General features: G+C 48.9%; 1 protein-coding gene across 1 annotated transcript in view; it reads left to right on the top strand.

Annotated features, from left to right (window-relative positions):
* LOC119963175 (follistatin-related protein 5-like) overlaps positions 1-16,362 on the top strand; it is an 877,034-nt gene that overhangs the window by 762,228 nt on the left and 98,444 nt on the right. The window contains 2 exon segments of the mRNA XM_038791890.1: positions 11,848-11,874; positions 15,115-15,233. Coding sequence (XP_038647818.1) covers positions 11,848-11,874; positions 15,115-15,233 — 146 coding nt within the window.

Below are 16,362 nucleotides of genomic sequence, written 5' to 3'. Positions count from 1 at the left end.
TATTTTTGCCACGAGCCAGTGGGCAGCCCATATCTTCGATTATCTCTACTCATATCACCAGTCCTCGGACCCCCCCCCCCCCTCTCTCTTCCCCTCACACAACACCCCCCCCCCCCACCTTCTTTCTCCACAAGGGGTGAATGTGGTGATATGAGTGGGAGCACTGCCATTGGTGCAGAGCATTGGTTCCCCATTGGCTCTGGCTGGTCATGTGCCTCTCGTCTGATTGGCCGGGACTAGTCATGTGACTGCTCACCAATTGGTCGAGAGGCAAGTAGACCCCGCCTCCGAGGCGGGGTATAAGTACCCAGGTTTCCCGGCGGTCGGCCTTTCTCTGTAGTCGACCACCGGGCTAACAACCAGCTGATTAAAGCCACAGTTTGGATCTTCATTGCGTCTCGCGTCCAATTGATGGTACATCACCTACATCAACAGGAAGTGATTCCACTCCCTGAACATCCAGCTCATGTGTGACTTCCACATGAAAATCATGCACGTGCCATCTAAATCCTGGGACAGTCAGACATTCCTGGCCTCTACAACGATCACCCCAGGATGGCCGGTTGGCTCTTGGGGAATAAGGGGTACCCGCTGAGTGCCCAATGACACCATTTTGGAGGCTGGGGACCGATGCGGTGACCCGATACAACAAGGCCCATGAGGCCACCCGGGCAGTCATTGAGTGGTGCATCGGACTGCTCAAAATACGGTTCCGATGCCTCGACTACTCTGCACCGTGTGGTGCACTGCAGTACACCACACGGAGAGTCGCCCACTTTGTGGTTGTCTGCTGTGTCCCCCACAACCTGACGCAGCAGCAGGGTGATGTGCTGGAGATGGAGGAGGAGGAATATGTGTCCAAGACCGACGAGGATGTGGAAGAGCCTGAAGGCGGTGATGGAGGAAGAGCCAGAGGATGAGCCAGAGGACCAGAAGGAGGCTGTAGGACAATCAGCAGTAGCGAGGGTCAGGCAAGCCCGGAGGCGCAGGGCGGCCCTCATCCTTTCCAGATTCACGTAGGACGTGGCGTCATGTATTATCAAACCCCCTCCACCGCCCTTCCCCTCCTCCTACCCCTCCCATCCCTCTGCAACCCCCTCTTCAATGTCCTCCCCCCTCTCTGCCCTCCCCAGCCCTCTCCCTCCAAGGGTCTGTGTTCCATCCTTCCAACCAAGGTGATGGGGCTGATTCGCTGCTGTCAGCAGGTCACTGTCGAGGCAGGGGGGAACTGGCAGAGAGGGGAGGGCTGATTCTCCTCAATCTATGCCATAATCTGACTCCTAGCTGTCTGCTGAGTGCTCACTCACAACCATCACATGCACATGGTGTTCTGGGGTGGTGGTGGTGTGGGGGGCACGGGATGTCCAGCACCACAATGTCCGTGAGGATAGGCATGAGATTGGTAGTCGGCCCGCATCGCGGAATGAATTGCCGGAGCCGTCCGACTGTTTGTGGCGAAGGTTTATTAATTTGTCTCGTACGTGACCACAACTCCAGCACTGCTCTATTCTCCTGATGGTTCCTACCTCTCTCCCCCTGCCCTCTCACCCTCATGAGCCCCTACGCCCCCCCATTCCCCTAATCCCTCAACCCAACCTCCCTCACCCCCTCCATTTCCCTCTCAGTGACCTTCGATGTACCTGGCTTTCGGTGCTCTACTGCTGCATCCAGGTGTTTCCACAGGATGAACATCAGAGGTGGAGGCAGCCAGCTGCTGCCCACATCCCTTGGTCTTCAATGCCCTAGCCGCGTATCCTCAGGGGGCTCTGGATCAAGAGGAACCCAGCACACTTGCCGGTGGCACATGCACAGCCATGCCGCCCTGTTCCAGTCGCTGATTGCGAGACACGGGTCTGTCAGATGTGTGGGACTCAGGGGACTTGGTCTCCACCATCAATACTCCATAGAACGGGTCTGGGTTGGCACCCAGTGCCCCCTCCTCCTGGATGGTGTCCGATAGGGCCCTGGGGCTTACCTTGGGATGGAGGGAGGCTGGATCAGCCCCAGCAGCCCTTGTGTCATCTGGGTCTGCCAGCCCTAATGTCTGCACCATGGTGTCAACGCCTTCAGCGATACGCCTCAGTGACTGGGACATTTTCTGCAGTGCCTCGGCAATGCCCATGTTTGAATGGGGCACCTTCCTCCAGCGACCGGGAGATGCTCCGCAGCCTGAGTCTCTTTAAGACAGAGACAGATAGGTTCTTGATTAAAAAGAGGATCAGGGGTTATGGGGAGAAGGTAGGAGAATGGGGATGAGAAAAATGTCAGATATGATTGAATGGAGGAACAGACCTAATTCAGCTCCTATGTCTTGTGGTCTGATGGCTATTCCCGTCTGAGACAGGGACATGTCCTGCAGGTCCTCATCAAGATCTGCCTGGTACGGGTCACATCCTGCAGCAACTTGGTCATTCTGCCGAGGACCTCAGCCATGGCCGTCGCCAACCGAGCCATGCCTTGGATACCTATACTCATGCTGCCAACATCATGCACCAGACTTTCACTGCGGTCATCATCCTAGCAGTGTTGGCCTCAGTGCCACATATTGCAGGTGCCATCTCCTGCGCCTTTAGCCTCTGGGATTCCTCCAATTGGCTATGGACCTGCTGGAGGGTCACTGACATCCCCTCTGAATATCATGGCCGCATCCTAGCGTTTGCATCAGCTCTGGTAAAACTTGGTCCAGAGGCTCAGCATCTGATTGGGACTTAGCTGGGTCCTGGGATACAACTGCTTTCTCACCTTGGTGTTCCTGCCACCACCTGATGTGCATCAGCAGGTATGTAGTGCTCACCAGAATGTGTCCCAGAAGCCTGTACACTACTTGTGCGCACCGATGTGTGTGACTGCGGTGGTGGAGGGTGGCAGTGACAGTTGTGATCCATCTATGGTGGCATTCTCGGAGTTCTCATCCGAGGTGTTCTTATGGGAAGCGGGGGGGCCACCCTTGATGGTCCAGTTCCATCAGCTCCAGGCCCTGCGGGAGAATGGGTATGTGGTTAGTGGGAGGAATGGGTCAGTCTGTATGGCATCAGCAACTCACGTTTGACAATCCAGTTGGGTGGGACCTGGTGGATGCTCACCTCTGCGCCTTCCACCAACCTCAACGTTAGTGACCGCTCTTTCCTTGGCCACCTCAGTCACCTCCAGGACCTGTTCTAGGAGAAGGTCTGGCGGTGGGGGATGAACATCATTGGGGGGGAGTGGTATGGGGGTGGACAGTATTGAGAGGGGAGAGGAGGTGTGGGGGGGGGGGGGGGGGGGCAGCTGGGGCTGAATGTTTGGGCCAAGTCACGGCATAGTGCTGGACAGTGGCAATGCCATGGGCATTCCTGTGGGGGGGGTGGTGATCTGGTGCCAACTGATCCATGTGTCTCGGTGGAGTTTGTTGACCTTCTTGCGGCACTGGGCCAGTCCTACTGGTCACACTCCACACACTGATAGCTGCTGCCACGTCTTCCCAGCAGTGGCTCCCCTGTGGTTCACCCCCCTTCACCCTCGGGGTAAAAGGCCTTCCCTCCTCGCTGTGACATTATCATAATATAATGAACTGTAAGGGTTAATGCAGTAAGAAGTCTTACAACACCAGGTTAAAGTCCAAAAGGTTTGTTTCAAACACGAGCTTTCGGAGCACTGCTCCTTCCTCAGGTGAATGGAGAAGTATGTTCCAGAACCATTTATCTAGAAAAAGTCTGAGATGCCAGACAATGCTTGGAATGCGAGTATTTGCAGGTAATCAAATCGTTACAGATCCAGAGAGAGGGATAAACAGGTTAAAGAGGTGTGAATTGTCTCAAACCAGGACAGTTGGTAGGATTTTGCAATGTAATGCGACATGAATCCAAGATGAGGCCGCACTCATGCATGCGGAACTTAGCTATAAGGTTTTGCTCGGCAATTCTGCGTTGTCGCGTGTCCTGAAGGCCGCCTTGGAGAACGCTTACCTGGAGATCAGAGGCTGAATGCCCTTGACTGCTGAAGTGTTCCCCGACTGGAAGGGAACATTCCTGCCTGGTGATTGTTGCACGATGCCCGTTCATTCGTTGTCGCAGTGTCTGCATGGTCTTGCCAATGTACCACGCTTCAGGACATCCTTTCCTTCAGAGTATGAGGTGGACTACATTGGTCAAGTCACATGAGTATGTGCCGCGTACCTGGTGGGTGGTGTTTCCACGTGTAATGGTGGTATCCATGTCGATGATCTGGCATGTCTTGCAGAGATTGCCCTGGCAGGGTTGTGTGGTGTCGTGGTCGCTGTTCTGAAGGCTGGGTAATAATGGTTTGTTTGAGGTTGCGCGGTTGTTTGAAGGCCAGTAGTGGGGGTGTGGGGATGACCTTGGCAAGATGTTCATCTTCATTGATGATGTGTTGAAGGCTGCGAAGAAGATGCCGTAGTTTCTCCGCCCCAGGAAAGTACTGGACGACGAAGGGTACTCTGTCAGTGGTGTCCCGTGTTTGTCTTCTGAGGAGGTCGGTGCGGTTTTTTGCTGTGGCACGTTGGAACTGTCGATCGATGAGTTGAGCGCCATATCCCGTTCGTACGAGGGCATCTTTCAGTATCTGTAGGTGTCTGTTACGCTCCTCCTCGTCTGAGCAGATCCTGTGAATACGGAGGGCTTTTCCATAGGGGATGGCTTCTTTAATGTGTTTTGGGTGAAAGCTGGAGAAGTGGAGCATCGTGAGGTTCTGTGGGCTTGCAGTAAAGCGAAGTGCTGAGGTAACCGTCCTTGATGGAGATGAGTGTGTCCAAGAATGCAACTGAATTTGGAGAATAGTCCATGGTGAGTCTGATGGTGGGATGGAATTTATTGATCTCGTCGTGTAGTCGTTTCAGTGATTCTTCGCTGTGGGTCCAATGGAAAAAAATGTCATCGATGTATCTGGTATATAACGTCGGTTGAAGGTCCTGTGCGGTGAGGAAGTCTTGTTCAAACTTGTGCATGAAGATGTTGGCATATTGAGGTGCGAATTTTGTCCCCATGGCTGTTCCGTGCATCTGGATGAAGAATTTGTTGTTGAAGGTGAAGACGTTGTGATCTAGAATGAAGCGGATGAGTTGCAGAATTGTGTCTGGAGATTGGCAGTTGTCGGTGTTGAGGACTGAGGCTGTTGCAGCAATGCCGTCGTCATGGGGGATGCTGGTGTAGAGTGCCGAGACATCCATTGTGACGAGGAATGTTCCTGGTTCAACTGGTCCATGGGTGCTGAATTTCTGTAGGAAGTCCGTTGTGTCGCCACAGAAGCTGGGTGTACCTTGTACGATGGGTTTCAAGATGCCCTCGATTTGGCCGGAGAGGTTCTCACACAGGGTCCCATTGCGAGTGTGAGTATGCCAACCACTCTAGAATTAGCAACACAAAGAACAGCACACTCACCTCGAGAAGCCTCCCCAGGTCTACATTACCGAATCGTGGGGCAGGCCGTCTTGGCTCCATTGTTGCGAGTTGAATGGGGCTGGCTGTGCAAATAGCAGTTTAAGTGCTGCTCGCCCCTGTTAGTGGGACGCGGTGACCACAGTATCAGAAAATCAGCTGCCGAGCCCTCATTTGCAGCGAGAATCCTGTGAGGCCTCGTTAAGTGGACCAATTATCGTTTTATTGCAGATACGGCCTCGCCGCGCCGAGCGCCAGGAAGCTCGCAGCAGTTCACGCTCGCTACCACACTTAAAAAACTTCTTTGGTTTTTGAAATCTTTTTATTGCCGTTTCACATATTTCGAACCTGTTGTATATATACATTACAATTTTCTTGCCCGCGCTAATTTACTTTAGTGTACAGAGTTTAATTTTGTCCTTTGTTTAGCTGACCCTACGTACATTTTGCTGCCCTCTGGATTGGTCCTCCACTTCTTTGGCGTCAGCTGTGTTTTTCTTTTATTTTCTGGGAAAGAGCGGGGGTAGCTCACCCTCCCTCCTCTTCACTTGTGTTTCCACACCTTCCTTCCATCTTCCCCCTCCTCCCCCCCTCCCCCCTCTCCCAGCCCCCTGGGTTGCACAATCCTTTAGTTCCTCAGCTTTTTATTCCTAGCTTACTCCTCGTTGCTGGCCTCGGAACAGGTTTTGGAACAGGCCGACAAATTGCCCCAAAGTATCCAGGAAGCCTTCCTCCGACCCTCGGAGCTTAATCTTCTCCAGGTGGAGAAATTCCAAGAGGTCAGTGAGCCAGTCTGCAGCTTTGGGTGGTGTTGCCGATCGCCAGCCGAGCAGGATTCTCTGGCGTGCGATTAGGGAAGCGAAAGCGAGGGCGTTGGCCTCCTTCCCCATGTGTAACTCTGGCTGCTCCGATACCCTTAAGATTGCCACTATTGGGCATGGCTTCACCCTCACCCCCACAACCTTGGACATTGCCTCGGAGAAGGCTGTCCAGAACCCAGCAAGCTTGGGGCAAGCCCAAAACATGTGGGTGTGGTTGGCCAGTCCCCTCTGGCACTGTTCACGTTTTGTTTATCTCTTTTGCAGAAAGAGGCCATTTGGCCCATCGAGTCTGTACCAACCCACTTAAGCTCTCACTTCCACCCTATCCCCGAAACCCAATAACTCCTAACCTTTTTGAACACAAAGGGCAATTTAGCATGGCCAATCCACCTAACCTGCACGTCTTTGGACTATGGGAGGAAACAAGAGCACCCAGAGGAAACCCAGGCAGACACGGGGAGAACGTGCAGATTCCGCACAGACAGTGACCCAGCGGAGAATCGAACCCTGGACCCTGAAGCTGTGAAGCCACAGTGCTAACCACTATGCTACCATGCTGCCCCACCTCCACTTCTGGGATGGAAGGAGGGGCCTCACAGGAGGAGAGAGGGTGAGCTACCCCCGCTCTTTCCTGTACCTCCAGGAAGAACCTGCTCATTTGGATTCCGGTCAAGTGCGCTCTGTGCATCACTTTGAGCTGCGTTAGGCTCAGCCTTGCGCAGGAGGAGGTGGAGTTAGCCCTGCTCAGTGCTTCGCTCTAAAGTCCCCACCCTACCTCTGTCACCAGTTCATCCTCCTATTTTTGTCTGGTCTCGTCCAGTGGTGTTCGAGCTCTGCCCATTAGTTGTTTGTATATTTTCCCACATAGCTTCTCGCTGCTTGTGCCTATCAGGTCCTCTAGTCGTGTGGTTTCTGGGGCCTCGGGGTACCCTACTGTCTCTTTGCAGAGGAAGTGTTTTATTTGGAGGTGTCTCATTTCCTGTCCTTTTGCTAGTTTCCACTTCCTCGTCAGTTCGTCCAGTGTCGCCAGTCTGCGCCCTATGTAGAAGTCCCCGACCGTCAGTGTGCCCCCGTCCCGCCTCCATCTTTTGAAGGAGGTATCTAGCATGGCTGTGGGGAATCTGTGGTTGCCGCAGATGGGGGTCATGGGGGACATTTTAATTATCCCGAGGTGTTGTCTCAACCGGGTCCATGTTCTCAGCGTGGCCGCTACCACTGGGCTCGTTCTGTATCTTGTTGAGGTGGATGGGAGTGCTGCTGTAGCCAGCCCCCCCCCCCCCCCCACCTACACACACACACACACACACACAAACGTCATGATTAGGCTGACTACATTTTGCAAAAAGGCCTTGGGGATGAAGATCAGAATGGATCTAAACAGGAAGAGGAACCTTGGCAGTCTGTTCATCTTGATCGTCTGCACTCTCCCTGCCGAAAATCTCTTCTTACTTCCTCCACTGGGCTGGTCAGTTTCCACTTGTGGATCTGTGACCACAATCTATGGAATTCCTTGCCCCGTGAAGCAGTTGAGGCTCCTTCATTAAATGTTTTTAAGATAGAGATAGATAGTTTTTTGAAGTGTAAAGGGATTAAGGGTTATGGTGTTTGGTCCGGAAAGTGGAGCTGAGTCCACAAAAGATCAACCATGATCTCATTGAACGGCGGAGAAGGCTCGAGGGGCCAGATGGCCTACTCCTGCTCCTGGTTCTAATGCTCTTATGTTCTTACGGAATCTGTTCTGGGCTGTTTTGAACGGAAGCCCCTCCAGCTCTCTCCCTCCAACTGGGAATACCTCGCTTTTGCCCAGGTTAAGTTTGTAGCCCGAGAAGGTTCCAAACTCTTTCGATATTTGCAGTATTGCCTTCAGTCCCTCCTATGGCTTCGAGATATAGAGGAGCAAGTCACCTGCATAGAGTGAGACTGTGTGCTCTGTCTCTCCTCTCTGGATTCCCTTTCAGCTTTTTGCGTCCCGCAGGGCTATCGCCAGGGGTTCGATCGCTAGCACAAACAAGAGTGCGGACGGGGGCAGCCCTGTCTTGTTCCTCTCTGCAGCTGGAAGAATTCAGAGCTGGTGGTGTTAGTTCGGATACTCGCGTTGGGAGCGCTGTACAGGAGCCTCACCCAGGCAGTGAACCCCGCTCCTAGCCCAAACCGGTCCAGTACCTCGAGGAGATATTTCCATTCGACTCTGTCGAAGGCCTTTTCTGCGTCCATTACCTCTGGTGTTCTCTCCCCGGGATGGTGGGGAGGAGTTATTATTACATTTAGCAGCCACCTGATGTTCACTGTGAGCTGCCTACCCTTAACAAAGCCCGTTTGGTCCTCTGCGACCACCTCTAGTACACAGCACTCCAGCCTTTTGGCCAAGATCTTTGCGAGTATTTTTGCATCCACGTTCAGCAGTGAAATAGGTCTGTATGATCCACGTTCCGTCAGGTCTTTACCTTTTTTGGGTATCAGTGAAATTGTGGCCTGCGCTAGCGTGGGGGGACAGGATGCCCCCTGCCAGTGAGTCCGCGAACATGTCTCTTAAGTGTGGGGTAGGACTAGTGCAAATGTTTTGTAGAATTCCGCCGGGAACCCATCGGGTCCCGGTGCCTTCCCCGCCTGCATGTAGCTGATGCTCTCCATGATTTCTCCCATATCTATTGGTGCTTCCAACTCCCTCCTTCTGCCTTCCCCCACAACTGGTAGTTCCAGTCCGTCTAGGAACTGTTTCACCCCCGCGTCCCCGTCAGGACAGTCCCCGGTAGAAGGTCTCAAATGCCCGATTGACCACCTTTGGTTCTGTTACCAGTCTGCCTCTGCGATCCTTTACCTGCATTATTTCCCTTGTGGCTGCCTGTTTTCTCAGCTGGTGAGCCAATAGGCAGCCAGCCTTGTCTCCGTGTTCGTAGAAGGTCCCCTGTGTCTGGCAGAGTTGGTACACTGCTTTCCCAGTGGATAGCAGGTTAAAGTCCATTTGCAGATTTTTCCTCTCCACCAGCAGCCCTACGGTCGGGGCCTCGGAGTATTTTCTGTCAACTTCCAGGATGGAGTCCACCAGTTGTTGCCTGGCCACCCTCTCTTTCCTATCTCTGCTTGCCTTGTAGGCTATGATCTCTCCTCTAATCACGGCCTTCAGTGCTTCCCAGAACGTGGAAGGTGAGACCTCCCCGTTTTGGCTGTTACTAACGTAGTCGCCTATGGCCCGTGATGTTTTGTGACAAAAGGCCTTGTTGGCCAGGAGGTCCGTGTCGAGCCTCCATGTGGGGCGCTGGGACCGGCCTGTCTGCAACCTCACATCCATATAGTGGCCATATATGTGGAGTGTGGTTGGAGATAATGATTGCAGAGTACTCCGTTCCCGTGATCGCTGCAAGCACCGATTTCCCCACTGCAAAGAAGTCGATATGGGTGTATACCTTGTGTACTTATGAGAAGTATGAAAATTCCTTCTCTCCTGGGTGCAGGAACCTCCATGGGTCCACCACCCCCATCTGCTCCATAAATGTTCCTAGTTCCTTAGCCATGCCAGTCTTTTTCCCTGCCCTGGGGTTTGATCGGTCGTTCAATGAGTCCTGTACACAGTTGAAGTCTCCCCCCATGATTAGTCAGTGTGTGTCAAGGTTGGAGATTTCTGCCATGATCTTCTTTCTAATTTTGTGTCATCGTGGTTGGGAACGTGCACATTTACCAGTACGACCGGTGCCCCTTCCAGGACACTGCAGACCATGACATAATGTCCCCCTGGATCCATAACTGTCTTGGTTTCCATAAACCTGGTGCTCTTGCTAATTAATATTGCTACCACCCTGGCCTTCATCCCGTAGCATGAGTGGTACATCTGTCCCATCCAGCCCTTTCTTACCAGCAGTCGGTCCTTCTCCCTTAGGTGCATCTCTTATAGGTAGATTATGTCTGCTTTTAGGCTTCTTAGCTGGGTGAAGACTCTGGATCTTTTCACTGGGCTGTTGAGTCCCCTCACATTCCAGGTAACAATCCTGTTGGGGGTTTTTGACCCCCAGTCCTGCTTACTTTTTTTTTAAATTTTATTAAGATTTCCACAAAATCTAAACAACAAAACAACATTAACAAAACAACCATGGTATAAACCCAAGAACAACACCCACCCAATTACAAAAGCAACTGAAAAAAAAAAGCAAACAACAAAAGGGAACGAGACACCCGCCACATCCCACAAACCCATATACACAGTTCTCTCCCCCCCCCCCCCCCCCCCCCCCCACCGGGTTGCTGCTGCTGCCGGCCTATTTCCCTACCGTTCCGCCAGGAAGTCCAGGAAAGGCTGCCACTGCCTAAAGAACCCTTGTATTGATCCCCTCAGGGCAAATTTCACCTTCTCCAATTTGATGATCACCGAGGTCTCCGAGGCAAAGGGGATAAATCCCAAATCCTCAGGTATCTCGGGAATCTGCACATTAGAGTGAGGCAAAAAGATTTCTGTGGGTTTTCAGATAACCTTTCAGTCCACGTGGAAATTCTAACCCCCTGTCTCTTTTATTTTTTAATATTCACCTTTCAATAAGCATGACCAAATACTATTAGCTTTATTAAAAAGTTTTTCTAATTAAGGGGCAATTTAGCATGGCCTACACACCTTTCCTGCTGCACATCTTTGGGTTGTGGGATGAGACCCGGGGAGAATGAGCAAATTCCACACAGACAGTGACCGGGGGCAGGATTCAACCCGGGTCTTCGGCAGCGTGAGGCAGATAATCACTGCGCCACCAAAGACAATTAGCTTTGATAACTTCATCCTTGCTCAGTTTCTTACATCTTAGCCTCACTACCCACCCAACTCAAATAGAAGCCATATTTCTGGCCCATTGCTTGAGATGCTGAGTATTCTCTTCATGTCAAACATATTTTTAAGCATCTCAGAATGATCTAGGAGTCTAAGTCTCTCCTCGACTTAAATATATCAGGTGTATGTTGAGACTCTTTTATTAATGAGATGTTGTCATGTGATACGTTTTTGTTAACGGTAGCTTTCTCGAGTCAGATGCGAACCTCTTGCACTATATCGCATTTCAGGGTGTAGAAGGTGCCATTTAGCATATGCATCAACTACAATTGACATTCCATATTGAGTACATGGAGAACTTGATGGTAGTCCAGTGACCTATTGCTCAATGGCACTGAACACATTATATTATTAAACAAACCATTATATTTCCACCAAATGTTTTGTCCTTGAAATTGAATGTTGGCTGTTCGAATTTTTGACTACCGGTGAATGAATTTACTGACAGAAATTGTGTGGAATGTTTGCATGTGACTGAAAGATTTTGTTGATCTTGTAATATTTTGAAAAAAGTTGAAGCAAGTTATTAAAAATGGATCTTAAATTTGTAACCTTTTTTAAAGAGCACTGATACTAAAATCAAAAGCTATATTTTTATCTGTTCTCCAGCAGTGTAAACTGTGGAATCTCAGCATCCTTTATATTCTTTTGGGATTTTCCCCACTATTCGAAATGTCTTTGAACATTTTGTGAGAATTTTCTGCATGATTTATTTTTGCCTTTCTTGTTGAAAATTATCATTGATATCCAGCACTGTCAATTGTGGCATTTTGGCTTGTTCTTGAAATTAATATTTTTGCAGCTGTTTAATCATATTCTGGCTCTCTCTGTTTTTTTGATGCTGCAGTTGCAAACATACTGTGGCGAGAGGAAGGTACTGAAGCAAGTCTTTGTCTTGTAGTGATTATGTACTTTTCATCTTTTGATTACCGCTGTAGTTGTTAAAAATTGAATTATCGTTAAAACTTGTTATGAATGTTTTCTGTATCCAAATTTTTAAGTATATTGTCAGTCAATAGTAAAAGTGATCTTGGTACAGTTTTCAATCACAATAACTACTAGCAATTAAAAGCTGTAGACCTCGAAAATTCCAAGGAGAATGTTTAATTGTTAGCAGCAGTATTGTTCACCTCGGTCAGATTTAATGATTGCAAAGTATATATATTGTACATGTTTCAAATGTAGTTTACTTGCTGATTTTTTTCAACTGCTTTTTAAATTAGTAGATAATAAATTAGGGAAATGCCCAGCAGATCAGCCAACCGTGTTACTAAGGAAGAGGATGCTGCCAAAATATTGGTAGAAGTCGAAATGGTAGAGTTAATGAATAGGTTGAAAATTGATAGACAGGACGTCTGGCTATGCTTAGAGTAGATAAGGCACATGGTCGAGATGGATTATGTTAAGGTTGCTAAAGGAAGTTGGAGTGAAGAGAATGAAAGAGCTTGCCATAATCTTCCCTCAAAATGGGACAAGTGCAAAGGATTGGAAAGTGTCAGAGCACTTCTGATTCAGAGGTTTGAGTTAATTGAGAGCCAACATGGATTTTTAAAAAATGGATCACGTTTGATTATTCTAGTTGAATTTTTGATGATGTGACAGAAAAGGTGACATGAAGGGACTGCACTGAATATTATTCATATAGACTGCAAGAAAATGTTTGACAAAGTACATGTAAATGGCTCGTTAATGAAATTGAGGCTCATGTCAGTGCCAACTTGAAAACATAATTGGCTGATTTTTAACAGCAAAATCATGGTGAATAGTTTTTTGGGGAGGATGGTAGACAAGGGTTAGGAATAACATTTCAAAATTTGCCAATGATACCAAATTTGGAGGTTTTGGCAGATAATGAGGGTGAGACCAGTCAACTGCAAAAAGGCATAGATAGACCAGCAAAATGAGCCGACAGTGTTAAAAGGAATTTACTTAAGTGAAGTGAGATTTGGTGCATTTTGGCAGGAGAAAAGCAGCACAATGTAGAGTACTAAAGAGTGTGGTGCGCAGGGACAGAGGGACCTGGGGTCCATGTGTTCTTTCAGTGGCAGAACATGTTGAGAGAGAAGTCAGCAAAGATTATGGGTTTTCATCATATCGAGGTATTGAGTACAAAAGCAGGAAAGTTATGCTGAACACAAAGTTCTGGTTATGCCATAATTAGAGTATTGTGTCCAGTTCTTATCACCCCCAGGAAGAGTGAGGGTCCCTGAGAGTTGCAGTGATTTACCAGCCATGGTCCAGGAATGAGGACTTTAGACTACAAGACTAGATTGGAGAAACAGGACTTTTTCTCCTTGGAACAAAGGAGATTGAGTGGAGTTTGACAGAGATGCACATAATTATGATAGGTTTAGATAAGGTAGCCAAATAAATGACTCTGACACTCAAGAAGGTTGACACCATCCAGGACAAAGTAGCCATCTTGATTGACACCCCATCCACAAACATTCACTCCATTCACCATCGATGCACAGTGGAAACAGTGTGTACCATCTACAAGGTGTACTCCAGGAACTCACCTGAGACATGGCCTTCCAAACCCCCCCATTACCATCTAGAAGGACATGTGCAGCAAATACATGGGAACACCACCACCTGGACGTTCCCATCCAAGTCACTCACCATCCTGACTTGGAACTAGTCATTCACAGGTCGCTGTCAAACTTCTGGGACTCCCGGTTCTAACAGCACTGTGAGTGTACCGACACTTACACCACATGAATTGCAGCAGTTCAAGAAGGCAGCTCACCACCACCTATTCAAGGGCAATTAGGGATGGGAAATAAATGCTAGTCGAACCAACAAAGTCCACATCCTTGAATGCCAAAACAAAGCCAGCTGATGGTACAATGACTAGGAGATGCAGATTTAAGCTTTTTAGCAAGAGATGCAGGAGGGAATGTGAGGAAAATGTTTTTATGCAGCATATTTCGGGCAGCAGGGTAGCATGGTGGTTAGCATAAATGCTTCACAGCTCCAGGGTCCCAGGTTCGATTCCCGGCTGGGTCACTGTCTGTGTGGAGTCTGCACGTCCTCCCCCTGTGTGCGTGGGTTTCCTCCGGGTGCTCCGGTTTCCTCTCACAGTCCAAAGATGTGCGGGTTAGGTGGATTGGCCATGCTAAATTGCCCGTAGTGTCCTAATAAAAGTAAGGTTAAGGGGGGGGGGGGGGGGGGGGGGGGGGGGTTGTTGGGTTACAGGTGTAGGGTGGATACGTGGGTTTGAGTAGGGTGATCATGGCTCGGCACAACATTGAGGGCCGGAGGGCCTGTTCTGTGCTGTACTGTTCTATGTTCTATGTAAATGCCTTCAAGGATGGTGCAAGTGGAAGCAATCAATGATTCTAAAAGGATAACGTACAGGTACTTTGGAGAAATATACAAGGCTATAGAAATAGAACTGGGAGTGGGATTGATTGGATTGCTCCATAGGATGTTGGCCTGGAGCCGATGAGCTGGATGGCCACCTTCTGCACCATAATGATTCCACTGGTGGATTTCAGGTCCCTCACTGGAGTTGGGTCCAGAACTGAGCATTTGTGCACCACAGAATTGGATGGGGCTGGCAGAGCTCCCCAAATGTAGCCATGAGGATTGTTAAAATTCATGACGTTGCAAGAGCAGCCACAGGCTGTCCTCTAGGGAGATTTCCACCCCACAGTGTGGGACTGATTGCTGAAACTTCTTAAATTATAGATCAGAACATGTTAGAGAGTACCTCCATTCAAGCACTCTCTATTGTACTTGATTTCATTACAAACTGCTGCTCCTCTCAAGCTGGAAGGCCTCTGATTGGTCCTCCAGCTTTGAAAACCCACACATGCTCTTAACCTGTCACCAGGCCAATTAAGGGATGGCCCTGTGAAATGAGTGACTGTTCTCCCCAGCTCCATTTCCGAGATTTTTATTGACCTCTTTCAAGGAGAATGTTCTGTTACTTTTGTAGGTCCATCATCAAATGGAGGTCATCTGAAATGTTAACCAACCTTTCCCTTTCACATGCTGGCTGACTTTCTGCACATTTGTGGCATTACCTGTTCTGATTTTAAAATCATAGACTTGCAATGTTTCCTTTTTAATTCTTCAAACATGCTTTCTTTCTTTTGTTTTTGGCTAGGATTGGGAGTAGGAAACATGTTTTATATTTTTTATGAGGATGGAATCAAAGTGATTCAACCAATAGAATGTGAGATTCAGAGGCACATTAAACCCTCAGAGAAAATCCTAGGATATCAGGTGAGCACACTTGTGGAATTGCAGTCATTCTGATTGATTTATTTTGAAGGCAGTTGTCAAAATGAAAGCATGTCGCTGGTTCCTGCAGCTAATCCTGTACTTTGATCCAGATTTACTGGAACTGAATTTGACTCTGTGTGAGGTATGAGTGAGTTAAATTCTTGCCTGGTGTATCTTCAAATTGTAACAACTGTGCCCATGACAGAACGATAATCAGTATCTTCAAATTAACCACTTTTAAATGTTAGTCCCATCTTGTTATGAGACTTGTCTTTACTAACATAGTCCAGTAGCTGTTATGCCTAAATGGGAGTTTTAAAGTAATGCTTGCTGAGGTAAGCAAGTCCAATTGAATATCATAGATCGAGTTTCCAGGAATGTTAAAAGTCAGTCCCATGATTAGACATGTTTTTTTTTTAATTTTCCAATTAAGGGACAATTTAATGTGGCCAGTCAAAGTTAAATGCTTGTACCATATGTTTTTTGTAGAATATGTGTTGTGAACTGTTTTAATAATCAGAGTATCCACCCCCCCCCCCCCCCTTCCCGTACATTGGTACTGATGGAAGGGTACGCTGTTTCTCCAACACAAAATTAGTGTTTGTACCGTGTGGCCTTCGATATATTTTTTTCACTGTTTTAATAAACCGATATGGCCAATGCATCTACCCTGCGCATCTTGGGTGGGGGTGAGATCCAAGCAGATACGGGGAGAATGTGCAACCTCCAAATGGACAGGGAACCGGCCAGTGAACGAGAGTGAGATGGGGGGAGGGGCTGCGGCCATCGGAGCCTGGCAGAACAGGGTCCGAGTGGTCTAGCCGGAGTGGAAAGTTGGGGGGAAGGAACCGAGGTTGGGGGCAGGAGTTTTATAAGAGGCAGTGGGTGGGAGGAGTTGGAGGGGGGAGGGGGTTACAACTCTTGGGTATCACATACGGTAATCTTTCAGAGGTTGGACGGCGTTGAGTGGGGGGGTGGGGGGAGTGGATTCTATGGTGACCATGGGTGGTGCCGGACTCCTTTCTCTTTTTCTCCTTTGTTTTTTGTTTCCACCGTAGGAGGGTTTGTTGTATTGGATGCATATATTGGCAGGTGGGCCATTGTTTGGGGTGGTGGGAGGATGGGATCG

The sequence above is a fragment of the Scyliorhinus canicula genome, chromosome 3 (genome assembly GCF_902713615.1).
Source record: "Scyliorhinus canicula chromosome 3, sScyCan1.1, whole genome shotgun sequence".
Taxonomy (NCBI): domain Eukaryota; kingdom Metazoa; phylum Chordata; class Chondrichthyes; order Carcharhiniformes; family Scyliorhinidae; genus Scyliorhinus; species Scyliorhinus canicula.
This window is presented reverse-complemented; position numbering and strand designations above follow the sequence as displayed.